The following is a 17096-nucleotide window of genomic DNA, read 5'->3' on the forward strand; positions in this document are numbered from 1 at the left end:
ATTTAAGGCTTACAACACGAATTATTTTGCATTTTTGTGATGTTATTGTCAATCCAAATCTTCCACCCCCCCACCTTGAAGCTGGGGTTAAGTGACTTGCCCAGGGTCACACAGCTAGGAAGTGTTAAGTGTCTGAGATCACATTTGAACTCAGGTCCTCCTGAATTCAAAGCTGGTGCTCTAGCCACTGCATGACCTAGCTGCCCCATGATATTATTGTCAACCATTTACTAGATTAGAGTCCATGAGAGCAGAGAGTCTATGTTATCTAACCTTTGTATTTCTTCTACTACTTTTCACAGTATTCTGTACAATTTAGGAGCTTAATGTTTTTAGAAAGAATTTATGAATACATAAATGAATAAATGTTCTTTTCAAGTCTAACAACCTATGGGCCCAAGCTTCCCACTCAATGCTAGACTTCTATGAGTTAACTGTAGCTAGGTTACTAAAAGTAGTAGGTGACTGAGAAGGAAGAGAAACACAAAACTCTCCCTTCAAAAAATTCAAAAAGCAACATTGATAAAATTTTAACTAGAAATCTTATTGAGACTGAATAGTCTGAACTACATATCTTGTGGAAAGCAGAACAAATCATTAAAACCAGTCAAATAAAATAGTCCTCTTAACTAGGGTTAGGAGGAAGTTAGATAAAGTAATAGACAGAATGATGGTCTTAGAATCTGGAAGATATGAATTATAATTCAACCTCAGACACATATTAGCTATGTGACTGTGGATAAGACACTTTGTCCAGCTCATCCTCAGTTTCCTCATTTTGAAAATAGGGAGTATTGCACCTACCTCCCAGTGATGTTAAAAGGAAAAAGATAGTAAGATAACATTTGTAAAGTACTTAATACATCTTACAATATATAAATGCTAAATGTTATTATTAACCATTTCACATATATGGCTCTGCTAAAATTACAGAAAACAATCTTGTCCTTAAGTTTTTAAGCCAGAATTAGGCCAGAATCTTAACTTTTATAACTTAGTATTTGAGACATTTACTCAACACCCTGGTCTCGAATTCATCTTCAACCTACTATCAGTTGCAAATCATTTAGATTTTTTCATCAATTTGTACTTCCATATAATGAGTTTAAACTCATTCTGTTTCATTTTTAGTTGTTCCAGCTGGGAAATTTAAAGATTTTTGAGTTTATTGGGTAGGAATTGGGTAATAGGATATAAAAGTTAAGAATATTTCTATTCTGATTATGAATGGGAATGGAACCAAGATGGCAGTTATGAGGCAATCCAACTGAATATTTTCTATTTTTAAAATAGATTTTTATTTTCAAAATATATGCAAAAATAATTTTCAGCATTCACTCTTTAAAAACCTGGTGTTCCAAATTTTTCTTTCTTCCTTTCCCCATCCTCCTCTCCTAGACAGCAAATAATCTACTATAGGTTAAACATGTGCAATTCTTCTGAACATATTTATTTCCACATTTATCATGCTGCATAAGAAAAATCAGATCAAAAGGAAAAAAAATGAAAAAGAAAAAAAGCAAACAACAGCAACAACAAAAATAAAAATACTATGTTGTGATCCACATTCAGTCACCATAGTTCTCTTTCTAGATGCAGATATCTCTCTCTTTCACAAGTCTATTAGAATTGGTCTGAATCACCTCATTGTTGAAAAGTCGCAAAATCTTTTTGCTATGATACAATGTTCTTTTGGTTCTACTTACTTCACTTCAGATGAATATTTTCAATATTCCCCTCTAAATAACTTTAAAATAATGCCTCAATAAAATTTTGGAGGAACAAAGCTAACAAAAGGCTTTTTTTTTTTTTTTTTGTAAATTGTATTTTTTTCCAATTACAGGTAAAGATAATTTTCAACATTCATTTTAAAAAAGATATTGAGTTGTAAATTTTTGTCCCTCTTTCCCTTCCCTCCCTCTTTCCTAAGATAGGAAGCAATCTGATGTAGTTGGCAATATGTTTAACATGGTTGCAAACAATACACCTGACAAGATACAAACAATACACCTAAAGCACATTCCCTTGGAATTAATCTGTTTACACACATACATTCCCTTGGAGTTAAACTGTTTGCAAGTCCATCCCTATCATAAATTGGCTGCTTAAGGTATTTGTGCGATTTACCCAACAAATTAGACACACTTATATTTAGCCTATTACACACCAGTTGCAAATTATTTAGAAAAAAAATTTTCATCAATTTGTATTTGATGAATCCTGAGTTTCCTGAGTTTAAACTCATTCTGTTTCATTTTTAGTTGTTTCAGCTAGGAAATTTTTGACAACATTAGGTAGTAATTGTCTATCTTGTGATTTGAGTTTTAATTATTGTGTTTTGCTTATTTATTGTATTGTATTGTATTTGCTAAAAGTACATTTAAAAAATATTTGCTACATTCCAATATTTGGAATAATAGGCAAAGAAGAAGTCCCACTAAATTTCTTTTATGCGACAAATGTGATAATGATACCTAAATCAGAAAGAGTAAAAACAAAGAAAAGAGACCAATTTCATGAATGAATATGGATGCAAAAATACTAAATAAAATACCAGCTATAAGATTACAACATGTATTATAAAGATTATACATTATAACCAAGGAGAATTCATACCAGGAATACAGGGATAGTTTAACACAAGGAAGACTATTAATATAATTGCTTATATCAATAATAAAAGTAAAAAAAATCATATTTTTTAATGGATGCAGCAAAACCAATAAAATACAACACATTTCTATTTAAAAAACTCAAAAGTACAGGCATAAATGCACTTTTCCTTAAATTGATAAGCATTTGCCTAAAACCATCAGCAAATATTATTTGTAATGGGGATAAGCTAGAAGCCTTCCTTATAAGATTAGGTGTGAAGTAAGGATGCCCTTTGAGACCTATATTATTCAATATTGTATTGAAAATTCTAACAATAACAATAAGAGAATGAAAAGGAGAAATCTGGATAGGAAATGAAAAATAAAACTATCTCTCTTTGCATATATATACTTGGAAAATCCTAAATACTCAATTAAAAACAAATAACAATTTTAGCAGAATTAAAATAAACCCAAATAAATTATCAGCATTCCTATATATCACCAATAGTACCCTTCAGGAAGAGACAGCTAGAATTACCTCATTTAAAATAATTCTACAGACAGTATAAAATACCTGGGAATATACCTACCAAACAAATCCAGGATTTATATGATTAAAATCATGAGAAATACAGTATACAAATAAAATCAGATTTAAATAAATGTATTAATACTAATTGTCCATGGGAAGGTAAAGCCAATTTAATAAAAATAATATTTTATCAAAATCAATCTAAATATCCATTGCCATCCCAATTAAATTACAAGAAAATTATTTTACTGAGCTAGAAAAAATAAAAAATTCATTTGGAAGAACAAAAGTTCAAGAATATCAAACAAATTAGTGGAAAAAATGTAAAGGCAGAAAGTTTAATAGTAACAGATCTTAAACTATATTAAACTATATTATTAAAATCATGATACTGGTTAAGAAATAGAAAGGTAGATCAGTGGAAAAGAATAGATACATAATCTATAGCAGCAAATGAATCTATCAACTTAGTGCTTGACAAATATAAAGACTTAAATTTTGGGGATAAGTATTCATTATTTGATTAAAAAAAAAACCTGGAAAACAGTCTGGCACAAATTAGGCAAAGATTTTAAAGTCAATGATTTTAAAAAAGCATGGAGAGACCACAAAATAATGAGTGAAATGAGTAGAACCAAGAGAAAATTGTATATAGTAACAGCTATATTATTTTAAGAAGAACTTTGTGCAACTAAATCATTCTATTATAAATATCCAAATTAATTGGAAAGATCCTATGAACAAAGATACTGTTGGCATCCAGAAAAAAGAATTGAAATATACATATGTATATACAAATATAATATTGTGTATATATGTATGTATATACACACACACATACACACTCAATGTCTAACAGTAGGTATTTCAAAGTTTTGGGTGGAGAGAAGGGAAAAAAAGTTACATGATAACTTTGTTGTATATTTGAAGGGAAACAGCAAGTTGTACATAATGGATCTTTAAGTTCAGGTGCAATTCTCTGTTTTTCTATTCTACTTTATTATGGAAATGCTTGTTTTATTTATTAAGTTCAGAATAAAATAAATATATTTTTTTAAAATGAACCTCCCAGGAATTTCAGGTCATTGGTCTCACTTTTTTTTTCTGAGAAACAATTTTGTAATAATAGTTAAGTTTGGCATGAGGATATCATATTTCTTCAGCTATTATCTCATCTGTAAAACAGCTTTTTATTTACAAAACATATGCATGAGTAATTTTTCATTATTGACCCTTGCAAAACTTTCTGTTCCAAATTTTTCCCCCCTTGCTCCCATTCCTTCTCCTAGATGGCAGGTAGTCCAATACATGTTAAAATATATGTTAAATCCAATATCTATATATACATATTTATACAGTTATCTTGCTGAACAAGAAAAATCAGGTAAAGAAGGAAAAAAAAACCTGAGAAAGAAAACAAAATGCAAACAAACAACAACAGAAAGAGTGAGAATTCTATGTTGTGTTCCACACAGCCCCTCTCTTTGGGTGTAGATGTTCCTTTATCATTGAACAATTGGAATTGGTTTGACTCATCTCATTGCTAAAGAAAGCCACGTCCATCAGAATTGATCATTGTATAGTCTTGTTAATTGCTGTGTATAATGATCTTCAGGTTCTGCTCATTTCACTTAGATCAGTTCATGGAAGTCTCTCCAGGCCTCTCTGAAATCATCATGTTGGACAGAACAATAATATTCCATAATATTCATATACCATAATTTATTCAGTCATTCTCCAATTGATGGGCATCCATTCAATTTCCAGTTTCTGGCCAGCATTTATAATTGTCAGATGATATACATATATATATATATATGTGATTAAACACACAAATCTGTTCCATCTTTCACTTTTTAATTATCTAGATACTTGAAGAGGCTATCTTACAATACTAGATCCTCTCTTCTCATCATCCCAATTCCTTCAAATAATCCTTGGGTGCCATGGTGTCTAGTTTCCCCACAACCCTAGATACCTTCCAAAGGATGTTTTCCAGTTTGTAAGTGATAATCTTAATGAGACACCCAGAACTCACAATGGTGTGTGGTTCCTCAGTCACTCATAAACAAAGTGAATCTGAGCATACTGTCTAAAGGCCATCCTGGTTCTCCACAGTAGCTGGAGGAAAGGAGAAAGCAAAACATTTATCAATTCTTCCCTAAATTTAATTAGGTTTAACAAACATTTATTAATTATCTTTGCAAGACACCACGATAAGTGCTGAGAATACAAAGAGAAAAGCAAAACCGTTATTGCTGTTTTTACTGCATATTATTAAAATACCTATACAGATAGATCCAGATTCCATCTTCTGGGTTGCTCAGCTACTTAATAATATATTTCATGTTTATTTAGTACTTTAAGATTTGCAAAGTATGTTATCTCATTTGATACTCAACATAATTCTGTGAGGTAGGCACTGTTATTATCCTCACTTTACAGATGACAAAACTGAGATAGAGAGAATTCAAGAAAACAGAATCAGTGCCTGAAGCAGGATGAGAAGCAAGTCTGACTTCAAGTCTAGTTCTCTATCTAATATACCATTCTGTCTTCTATTTGGTTTCCCTCCACTCAGAGTCTTTCTGGGAAATATCAGCATTTATTTCATTTTAATTCTTCCCTAGTGATAAATTCAATCTATTCCTCTAAACAAAAGGCTAACAATAAACACATAAATAGAATATTAGAAAAAGGATACAGACTCACAGCACCTCTTAATAAATGTACTAGAAAATAGTTATAGCCAAACTTCCTGCTATCATTTTTTATATCCTCAAATCCACCATCAAGACCAGTCACCATCCCCAGAAAATTCAAACCATTTGTAGAATTCCAGGGGAATCACAGAATAATAGATTTAGAGAGAATTTAGAGGCATCTATCTAAGAAGCTTCTATTTTTCTTTTTATAGATAGGGAAATCAAGACTAAGAGACTCTAAATGATCTGTCCAAGGTCAGATAGAGAGTAAATGTAAGAAATGGGATGGTGAATCCAAGTGCTCTGACTCCATAACCAATGCTCTTTCCACTGCTTCATGCTGATTTCTTTCCTAGAGGCCTGTCAGCCACCTTCAGTGGCTGCTGCATATGGTCATCACTGGAGTTATCTGATTCCAGAATATCCCTGCCTCCATAACTGGTGCCCAAATATTCCTGTTACTCCAAATACTGTTGTCTACTCCTCCTACAATACCATAGCAATGCCATTATGGAGCTCTTTTTATCTCCAAACAAAGACCACAATGTGGCAACATTTCTTTATGCCTCTATATTGCTTTTTCCTCTTCAATATATAGCTGAATTAGATATCTATAGAGTTAAATTTGTGAAAGAAACAAAACCAGTATAGACATGATGGACTGGAAGAACAAGAGGTCATGAAGGAACTAGAGTCCACAGGAAAGATGATGAAAGGATTTAGGAGGCATGAGGCAGAGGAATGGATGGAAAAACAAGAGACTATGTTCAGAGAGGAGGATTTTAGGAATAAAAATGATAGAAATATTACAAATCGTCTGATATGACTAACCCCTTGGCAGCTAAGGTTGAATAGAGATATAGATCATGGGAGTTGAGGAGTTTGATAAACTTGCAAGTCAAAGTGTACCATAGGATTTCAACATGAATTTTGATGAAGATTGAGATTAGGGTAGAAAGGCAGATGAACCGAAGTTAGAGAAAGGAAAATGACTTAAAAGACCAGCTGATAATAGCAATCAGAATCTGGACCAAGGTCCTTACTGGGGGGCACTCCTGACTCTTTATCTAGACTTTCTTTTCTCTATAATGCTCCAGAAACCACTTTCAATCTGGAAGGAAGATCACTCCACACCTGGATTTTACTAGAATTATCCTTATGGCCTCTTCCTTCCTTCCCTTTTGTTGGGAGGATTCTTTGCCAGTAATATGCTTGCATGCCTCTCTGGACTGCACTCCTAATTCTCACTTTTTCAACAATGCTCCTATACCAGGTATGTTCATTTTCCTCTTATGCCCCATTCCATTTTCTAGCTTCCTATAAAATATTGTCTTCCCCCATCAGTGTAGAGGGCTAGAACTTTGAAAAGGTATACTTAAGACTCAGTATGATTGATGAGATAATGATTTTCTAGCTCAAGTACATACTTAGTGTGATACTTAATTGATGTAATGATGCCATGCTCTACAACTGGCACATTCTCAGTATGGTGTAATGATATAATAGTACTGAAGTATTTAAGGGCTGAGGGAGGGACACAGAGGACTCTCTCAGCCACAGCTTTTAGCCACAGACACAAGAGAAGATTCCAGATTCCAGCCTCCATCTTTGACTAGCCAGGTGGTCCTCCAGCCTCCTTCACTCCTCCACTAAGATCAAGGACTCCTTCAAATGTAATGGGTACCAGAAAGATGTATATAGTGAAGGAGGCTTCTATCACCTGGAAGCATATTTCTCTCCTCTGTCACTCTCCAGAGAGGAGTTCTACTCTGAAGTAGGACAGCAGGATTTATTGTTGATGATATTAATGCCTTTTCTCTTCAATGGCAGTAGTCCCAACCCACTTGGACTGTTGATGGTGAAAAAAAGGCTAACCGTGCTGTTAGTAGCAAGTACAACTGCAACAAATAATAGGTGAAAGGACTTTATATCTCAGAAATCTCTTTTCTTATTCTCTGAAAGGGGTCAGGCTTGTAACATCTAGGCTAGCTCTCTGGAGGGCCTCGGGACCAGCTCAAGTCCTTGGTCTTTAAGTGTACAAGTGAAGGAGGCAGGAGAGTCGTCATGTGGTTGGTCCAAAATGGAGTTTGGAGCCTGGAGCCTGATGTCTTCTCTGTGGCTTAGAGGTGCTGGTGAGAGAGCTGTGGCTGAGAGCATGTGGCTGTGACTCCTTTAAATACTCCAGTCCAATTACATCACTATCTCACACAAAGCATGCCCTGACTACACTTGAGCATACTTGTCAGGAGAGCCATTATATCACTGTATTACCTTAAGTATATGTATTTGACTAGAGTGAATACATCAATAGCTAAAGAATTATTATCTCATCAACTATACTGAGTCTACCTTCAGAGTTCCAGCCCTCTACAAGGGCTCAATCCCTACCCTTCCCACTTTCAATGATGATGGAGGACATCTGTCAACAGCGGCCTGCCTCTACCTTCACAGAGAAGAGAATTAAAAATGATCATCTTTAGAATACATCCTCATACAGGATGATGAAAGTGGATATCTTCAACATAGGGAAGAGCTAATCAAATTTCAATTGATCAATGATGGACAGAATAAGCTACATCCAGAAAAGGAACACTGGGAAAAGAGTGTAAACTGTGAGCATTATTATTGTTTTTTTTCTTCCCAGATTATTTTTACCTTTCAAATACAATTCTTCCTTTGCAACAATAACAACAACAAATAATAAATGACTGTTGATTGACTGATTCTAGTTAAGCTAGGCTGAGGTAATAATAGTTTCACAGGGTATGTATGTGAGATAGAAGAGTAAAAAGTGAGGAGGGAAAGGAAGCACAAAAAGAAAATAGGAAAATATTTGAAGGAAGGTGGAAATAGGACACAGAAAGTTATTTTAAGTTCTTTTTTCCCCTCCCCACCCCAGGAATAATCTTTCTAGTAATACTGTTATAACCATACCATTCCTTTATTCCCAAACCTTCAGTGATTCTACATTGCTTATCAAATAAAATTTAAATCTCTGAACATTCAAAACCCAAACCAAAATGGTTCCAAACTACCTGTCAGTCTTATCTCCTATTTTTTTTTTTAAAGAGTGTCTCCACAGTCATAGAGCAGCTTTAAGTTTTCAAAGCTTTTTAACCTTTAACTTTTAAGACCCCCCCCCAAATAGCTGAGACTATTGGGAGTCCCATGCATAGGATTTTCGAGACCAACTGGCCCACTCTGTCCCTGCCTTTTCCCATCTCCACCTTTGTTCATATTCCTTTTGCTTGAAATTATCCTTTTCAAGTCTTATTTTTCTTTATTTTGAAGTTATCTCCCTTCCTTGAAATAACATCTCAGAAACTGTCTCTTCCATAATTTCTTCCTTGAAAATGACTTCTCTCAAGTAAAAGTCTCTTCTACATTTGCTTTTTACATTCCTTCTTCATATAGATATAGATATATGATATAAACATATGTCTATATATATATGCATGTATGTATATTAGATTTTTTTTTCTTTATATGAAAATCATTTCTGGGAATCATCCCTTCTTCAGATTGAATCTTCCTTGGTAACGCAGAAAAACAATTATATTCTATCATAGTAGGAAGGAATTACATTCCGTGATTGGAATTCTTTAGTCCCCTTATTTTCAATTATTCAGAATTAAAGATTTCTTTTGGTGATCATTATATATTCTGTTTTTCTACTTATTTTGCTTTATATCAATTTATACAGGTCTTATTTCTCTTAATTCCTCATAGTCATAATTTCTTACTGAGTGATAATATTTCAACACAATTATCTACCATAGTTTTTTTAATCTATTCCCCATTCCACAAGCACTCTCTTTTGTTTCCTTTCTTTGTTATCATAAAGTTTGCTGATGTGAATATTTTGGCATATAATGAACTTGTATTTCTGTCTTTGGCTTTCTTTGGATAAATGCCAAGTTAGTGAGATCACTGAGTCAAAAGATATGGACAGTTTAATGTTTTTTTCGTGTATAATTCCCAAATATTCAGTTATACAAATAGATATGGTTTGGTAACAATGTATTATTAGCATATCTCCCTTCCCATCTAAATTTCTTTCAATATTTTACCTTTATACTCTTTGTTCTTAATATATTCTTTTTTATCATAATTTTTAATCATACTTTTTGGTCCACCTGTTATATTTCTTCCTCACTCATTAGGGAAAAGGCTACATGATTTCATTTCTGTATTGCTAATGTCTTGCACATAATTGGTGCTTAATAAATGTTGCATTGTATTGAACTGAAACATGTTGGTGCTGGAAACAGAAGACATACAGATAAATATCTTGGGCATGAAAGTAAGAGACACACATATGCACCAGAGAAATACAGAATTAAAGAATACCACTTCTTACCTCATGGGGTATATAATCAGGAGGTAATTTGCTGAGCATATCTTCAGCTAGTCTGTAAACTATAGCTTCCCGAGTTTCACCTGCTCCTCCTCCACTTTCTTTTGGTTGAATGTTGGTAATAGTTTCCAGAACAGCAGAAGCAGTGTTGCTTTGATATCTGACAAGAATATTAAATCCTTAAGAATATGGCAAGGCAGGGGGTGGAGATAGGAAACATCTAGAAATGATTATTATTAAAGATTAAATATGTAACTGTTAGAACTACAAAGGGGGAAAAAAGCATATAAGGCTTTTTCACAGAATCACAGAGATTAGAATATCTCCATAGATCAAGTGGAGAGCCAGGGTAACATAATGGATAAAGAGGTACTAGACCTGGAATAAAATCCCATTTCTGATAGCCTTTATAACTTGGTTATAGCCTACCTCTTCAGACCACATTACTCCCTTCCACATCCATTATAGTCTTACCATATTAATCTTCTTGTTCATCACCTAGAGTGTTTCCTTTCCTATTTGCCTTACTTTGCCCTGCCTATCATTCCCCAGTGGAATTTTTCTCACTTTACCCTCATATCTTGTAATCTCCACTTTCCTTCAAGATTCAGTTCTAGCATCACTTCCTACATGATGGTACTTAATGGCCTCCCATTCTCAGTTGATCTTATCTTCAGAATCTTTATAATTAGTCCTGCAATACTCATTCCCACAAGTCACAACAGTAAACCTTTAGGCCTCTATCTCTTCTCATCTAATTGTTTTAACTGCTCCCTGTTATGGACCAGAACTCTGAACTTGAAACAAAGGATTCTTACAAGGTACTAAATCAGTGGAGTTGATAGAGACAATAATTATCTAATTTAGCATGGTTCAGTATGATTGATTTAATCCTACAAGGAGATGTTATGGGCCAGAACTTGAAACAAGGCACTAAGTGGAATTGGGGAGACAATGGTTAAATCTACTTTAGCATTGATTTAATCCTACAACAAATAATGGTTTCCTAGTGATAAAATGATTGGTTTGTACTCAGTGTGGGGCATATAAGCAAGAAGCTCTCAGGGCCAGAAGGACAAGCACACTAGAAGCTGAGACAGATTCATTCCATCTTCATCCTTTGTTGTGGCTAGAGGCTGAAACAGAAACCCTTGGAAGTCTGGGAGAAGAAGGGAAGACCAGAAAAGTGGTGGCAGGCTGTCCTCCTTCGCTTCTCCACTGAAACCAAGATCTGGAAGGCCTCCAGAAAACTAGCCGAGTCCCAAGTGAAGGAGACAAGACTTTGAAGGAGACAATAAAGGATTTGGACTTTAATCTCTGGCTGCACTGGTGATTACTGAACTGAAACAAAGGCTGACTCCAGAAGCACCCCCAAGGAACCTGCTCCCAGAGAACATTACATTTTAGAGAGAATATTACAGTTTCCTATTTGATCTTACTACTTCTAGGAATAGAAAAATTCCTTAAAGCATTATATATCATATCATAGATCTATAACTCAGTAGATTAATCCTCTGATCACATAATTTCTCTATTCAAATTTCTTCCATGATTCTCTATTTCCTTCCAAATAAAGTATCATCTCCCGATCCTAGCATTCTATTTTCACTTGGTATACTTTTCCAGCCTTAACTAGTACCACTCTCATTCACAGATACTATGTTCCAACCAAACTGGATTATTCTGCAATTTCCCTCTTTCCCTATTGCCTCTATAGCAGATTTTTTGTAAGAACAGAAATGTGATTCTTCTTTAGTGCTCTATTTCAATATTCAAAGAATGCTTTGTTTTAGAAGACTTTTGACATTACTCTTTTCAAAGGATCAGCCAACTTTTCTTTAAAAACGGAGTCATTTGGAATTTTACTCTAACCTCTGTATTCTTATTGACATCTACAAAAATACTGTTTGACATTTTAATAGCATTCACATTAGGAAGTCTTTCTGATAATACTCAATTTTCAAGTTCTTAATATCTTCCTTTAAAACATGTTTCATAACCAGAGCTAAGACAAAATGTTTGAAAATGTTCTTTTATTAATATGAAGGAAAAGTTAAATTAAAAGACAAATATAAATGGTTTAACTATAATGTTACTGATTTCCATAAACTAAAAGAATCTCTACTTTCCTGGCTATGTTTTTATTTATATCCTTTTATAACTCATTTTTCCTTTACTGTTGTTTTTGAAACTCAGACCTATGATTTCATATGTGTGTGGAGGTCCTACCTGTGCAGATTAACAACTGTTCTTCAAATTGAGGGTATTTTGTGTTTCAGTGACTTGGCCAGGCTCATGCAGCCATTTTGTCTTAGAGATTTTACTTAAATCTTATAGTTGACTCTTCTACCTACTATCCCCTAATGCCTCTTAGATTATTTGTAGAATTATAATATTGTCATATATGATCTTTAAGTTTGGAAGATAGAATTAGTTGATGATCTATCAATTGTATAGACATTTTTAGAGCTGGTAGGAACCATGGAGATTACCTAATCTGACCTCTTTTGACAAATGAAGAAACCAAGCTCCAGAGAATGACTCAATCAATATCCACAAAGTTACTACAAAGTGTATCTACAATTTAAGGGAAAAATGGTACTCAACTCAAGGTATTCTAATTCCTAGTCCTTTTCTCTTGCTGCTATTTAACAATGCCTCTTTATTTGTTCACTGAGCAAAGTAACTGTAAAAACATCTTCCTCATGAGGATGCTCAATTTACATTACTGAAAGATGATAATTTTGCTGCCTTTATATAAGCAAAATGCATTTGTTTTAATGCAAATTAAATCTATAGACAATATTAACTGCCACATGGCCTCCTTTTCCTGGATTGATTTTTTTATATGTAGTTAAACACTATTTAGCTATCCAATCTTACTTAGGAATCCTATCAATCTGGTTTATCTTCCTTGAAGATCACATTTATTTTCACTCCTAGGTTTTTGTTTATGTTGTTCTCCATTAACCTCCAATGATTTAAAACCTAAATCCTAACCAATCTTAAGTAAGCCCTTTCTACTATGAAATCTTTTCTAACTACTTCAGCCTCTAAATTTCTAATGTGTTAGAATTAACTATTTTATTTCACATATTAATTTTGTCTTCTTAGTCAAGCTTAATAGTTTTTTGGGAGTATTTTCACTGTCTAGCATCATGTTGTATATATAGTAGGCACTTAACAATCACTTAGTGTATGTTTTTTTGGTCTTTTTTCTCTCTGTTCAGCATGTAAGCCTCTGACAATAGGATCACATGCTCCCTTGGACTGTACTATGTAAGTTTTTCAAACGCAGTTGTGATGAAGTTGCAAGGCTAGGTTTCCAAGGCACCAAGACCAAACGACTGCCACACCCATTCCAGAAATGGAAGATATGGAACCATGACACTTTGAAGATACAATTTGATAAATAAAGTTTGAATAGCTTCATTAGCTGTGGCCTTCTTTGCAGAAAAGAAAGAGAGAGAGACAGACAGACCGAAAGACAGAGATAGAGAGAGACTGAGATTGAGACCGAGACTGAAACCAAGAAAGAGAGAATAAACTCATTGGTCTATGTTTGGTTATGGCTAGTGTGAAGGAACTGCAAAGACGAAGAGGACATTTGTTGTTCAGAAGACTATTTTTCTCAGCTATGCCAGGGATGTACCAACATCTTAATTTGGATATTCCCAAGTTATTACACATCCTCAGGAAAGACATACTGAGCAACTGACTAAGGGAGTTAACTACTTTGAAATATTCCACAATATTTAAAACAGCAAATGATTGGTGAATTGACCCATCTATTGTAGAATGCTGAGGTCTCATGCACCATGGTCTTCAATTACTTTTGATTTTCACTGGATTGAATATCTTATTGGTCTAAATACTCCCTCCATCACTGGAGACTTTAACTCTTGCACGTTTTCTTACCCAAAATAATTCTTGGTTATATATTCCCACAAAGTATCCATTGAGGATTCACCTAATACCTTCTTTCACAACTACAGAGATGACTTGACCAGTGGTCCTCAAACTTTTTAAATAGGGGCCAGTTCACTGTCCCTCAGACTGTGGGAGGCCGGACTATAGTAAAAACAAAAGCTCACACTCTGTCTCCGCCCCTCAGCCCATTTGCCATAACCCAGCAGGCAGCATAAGCGGCTGCATCTGGCCCGTGGGCCGTATTTTGAGAACCCCTGAATTAGACTATCAATATACAATCACAGTTATTAATAAAGGAGAAATTTCTTTTGGTGGTGCAGTAAGTAGATGAACTTTGACCTGGGAGAGTTCATATCCAGGGTACTGCAGTTTATACAGTCCCAGATTAGTAGTAAAGATACAGTAACAAACAAGAAAAATGCAAGCTGGATGAAACAGGACAATTATTTATGAAATGGATAATTAAATATCTAATAAGTTATTAGTATCAAATGAGGAAACTAAATAGAACTTTGTTTTGATATATCTTTGTCCATGAAATATCAATGAACATAAAAAAAAAAAAAATCTAATCCTAAATAGAATGTTGGTTGCCACTGAAAGTACACATTTAAATGTTTCCTGGGAGGAAATGAATATAAAAGTTATAATGAGGCAGTTGATGAATTTACAGAATGTAAAAAGATATGCATAAACACTAAATAGTGAAAATAAGTAACTGTCTTTGGCATCAAAACATTTGAATTTGCATAATACTTACCTTATAAATCTAGATAATAAAACATGAATAAAGTATACATTTTTATGGTTCCTATCTCCAAGGTACACAATTAGTTGGGAAACAATTTACTTATTTTAAAGTATTCATTTAGTTTGAATCTTCTGTTGCACCCAAAACATATATTTATAAATAAAGATAAGAGTAAAATTGCTTTTTTTCTTCTTCCTTCCTTCTCCCTACCCCTTAAGGAAAACCAGTTATAGGTATGCAGAGAACATAAAATTCTCCACTATGGTCTTAAAAAGCAGTAGAGACTCTTAGAATGTTTTGGCTCTGAGGCTAATTAATAACTTGCCTAACTAGAACCCTAAGGCTATTTCTACCTCACAGATGACTTCTAGGTTTTCTCTGATAGCCTCTTTTCATCTCCTGATCTTTAACTATGGGTATTCTCCAAGTTCTCTTGCTAGCTTTCTGTTTTTCTTCCTATGTACATTATCTGATGAATTGGTCCACTTCTCATGGCTTTGACTATCTTCTTAATGACTTTTAAATCTTATAGTGAGCTAAAAATCTCTTCTCAAGTCCTTTATTTCCAACTATTTAGAATATCTTCATTTCAGTGTCCCAGCAATTGTGGTTGTTTGTCCTTTGTTCTTGAAGAGGCCCATGACACCTGGAAGAAGATGTCAAGGCTTGAAAGTGAATTGAATTTAAGTGAGGGAGAGGTGTGGAATTTCTGAGGTGTAAGTACTCACAATGGCTGGTTAGAGATGGCTCCAGCACAATACTGTCTATATCCTCCAAGGACCAGCTCAAGTCCACCTCTTTCATAAAGTCTTCTCATACTACTCTAATCTCTCTCTGAACTCTTATTATACTCACAGTCTGCAAAGGCCAGACTCCCTAGGTATTAGGCTGCCTCTTTTCCTGTGAGTGACTTTAGCTAATAAAATAATCCTTTGATGCAATGAGTAAAATAGATACATCCTATATGGTAGAATCATGGAGTCACAGATTTAGAGCTAAGAAACCTCCAACTCTTTTATTTCACAGATGACCAGAGAGGTTAAGTAATTGTCTAAGTCATCTAGCTAGTAGGTCAAACCTACATGCTCTGAAAGGAAGCCCACTGTCTTTCCCAACATATGATACTCCTTTCTCTTTTCCTCAGACACTAGAAATCCAGTTTATGGCCCTGATAAAGAGATACAATGAAAAGCATAGGCTGCAAGGTTAGTCTTATCAATGTGGCCTATAAATCAGAAAGTCTAAGAACTTACGTGATATCAGCATTAGGATGGAGACCAAAAACTTCAGGATTGTCCATTGAAGGGAGTAACTGTATATATTCAAAGTACTGTTCTAAATTTCTGCATACTGGTATTTTATAACCCGTATAAAAACAAAATGTTGGTTCGAACATCTTTTCACTGAACCAAACCTATGTAAAACAAAATAATAAAATATAAATATTAAGCACTTAAATATAAATATGGAGAGCAGTCATATCTCTTTACATTGGTTTTGATTAATATTATTCTCACACTGAGAGAATAAGGACAAATGAATACTAATTAAACAAATTTATAAAAGTAGGTCAAAACAGAAACACAACTGGGCTTTAGCCTCTTTTTTATATTAATAATAGCATCTAAAGTACTTTCCACATAATGACTCTTCAAGGAAAGTAGTACAAGTAGTAATATTTTTATTCTACAGATGAGAAAACTGAAATCCAGATTATGGGAAATGACTTGCCCAAGGACACATTACAAGTAAATAAAGAAGTACAGCTGAGGTCCAAGACTTTTGACTTCCCAAGTATACTTTTCACTATGTGAGACTATTTCTGGTGCTTTTCCCATATAATACTTTAAGGAACAAATATTTTCCAAAGGGGAAAAAGAGGTTTTAAACTTCTTAAAATTTTCTCCTCAATTGGATTAATCAGTTTTCACCTCACTTTATATATGGAATCTAAATGTGGTCAGAACTAAAGGAAGCAGATGCAAAAAATACAGATCAACTGATGATGTACAATGTTCCATCCAATTGCCCAAATATTTAGGAGATTATGTTACTACACAACCCACAAACAGACATCTAGAAGACATTCCATTTGAAAAATCCATTTTCTAATGATGAACTTGAAAATACTACTTCATATTCATTTTAAAATGATTTTCAAATCTGGTACAGGTCCCCATTACCTTACACCTGAACTACAATAGCCTGTTGGTGGATCTGCCTT

At 34.1% G+C, this 17096-nt stretch overlaps 1 protein-coding gene across 1 annotated transcript in view; it reads right to left on the minus strand.

The window, feature by feature from the left end:
- The window catches only part of DNAH8 (dynein axonemal heavy chain 8), a 408086-nt gene that overhangs the window by 26323 nt on the left and 364667 nt on the right, over positions 1–17096 (minus strand). Inside the window, exons 88-89 of the mRNA XM_074311023.1 lie at positions 16126–16286; positions 10195–10351 (exon numbers count right to left, since the gene is read on the minus strand). Coding sequence (XP_074167124.1) covers positions 10195–10351; positions 16126–16286 — 318 coding nt within the window. The remainder of the gene's footprint in view (positions 1–10194; positions 10352–16125; positions 16287–17096) is intronic.

This window comes from Sminthopsis crassicaudata, chromosome 4, assembly GCF_048593235.1.
Source record: "Sminthopsis crassicaudata isolate SCR6 chromosome 4, ASM4859323v1, whole genome shotgun sequence".
NCBI lineage: Eukaryota > Metazoa > Chordata > Mammalia > Dasyuromorphia > Dasyuridae > Sminthopsis > Sminthopsis crassicaudata.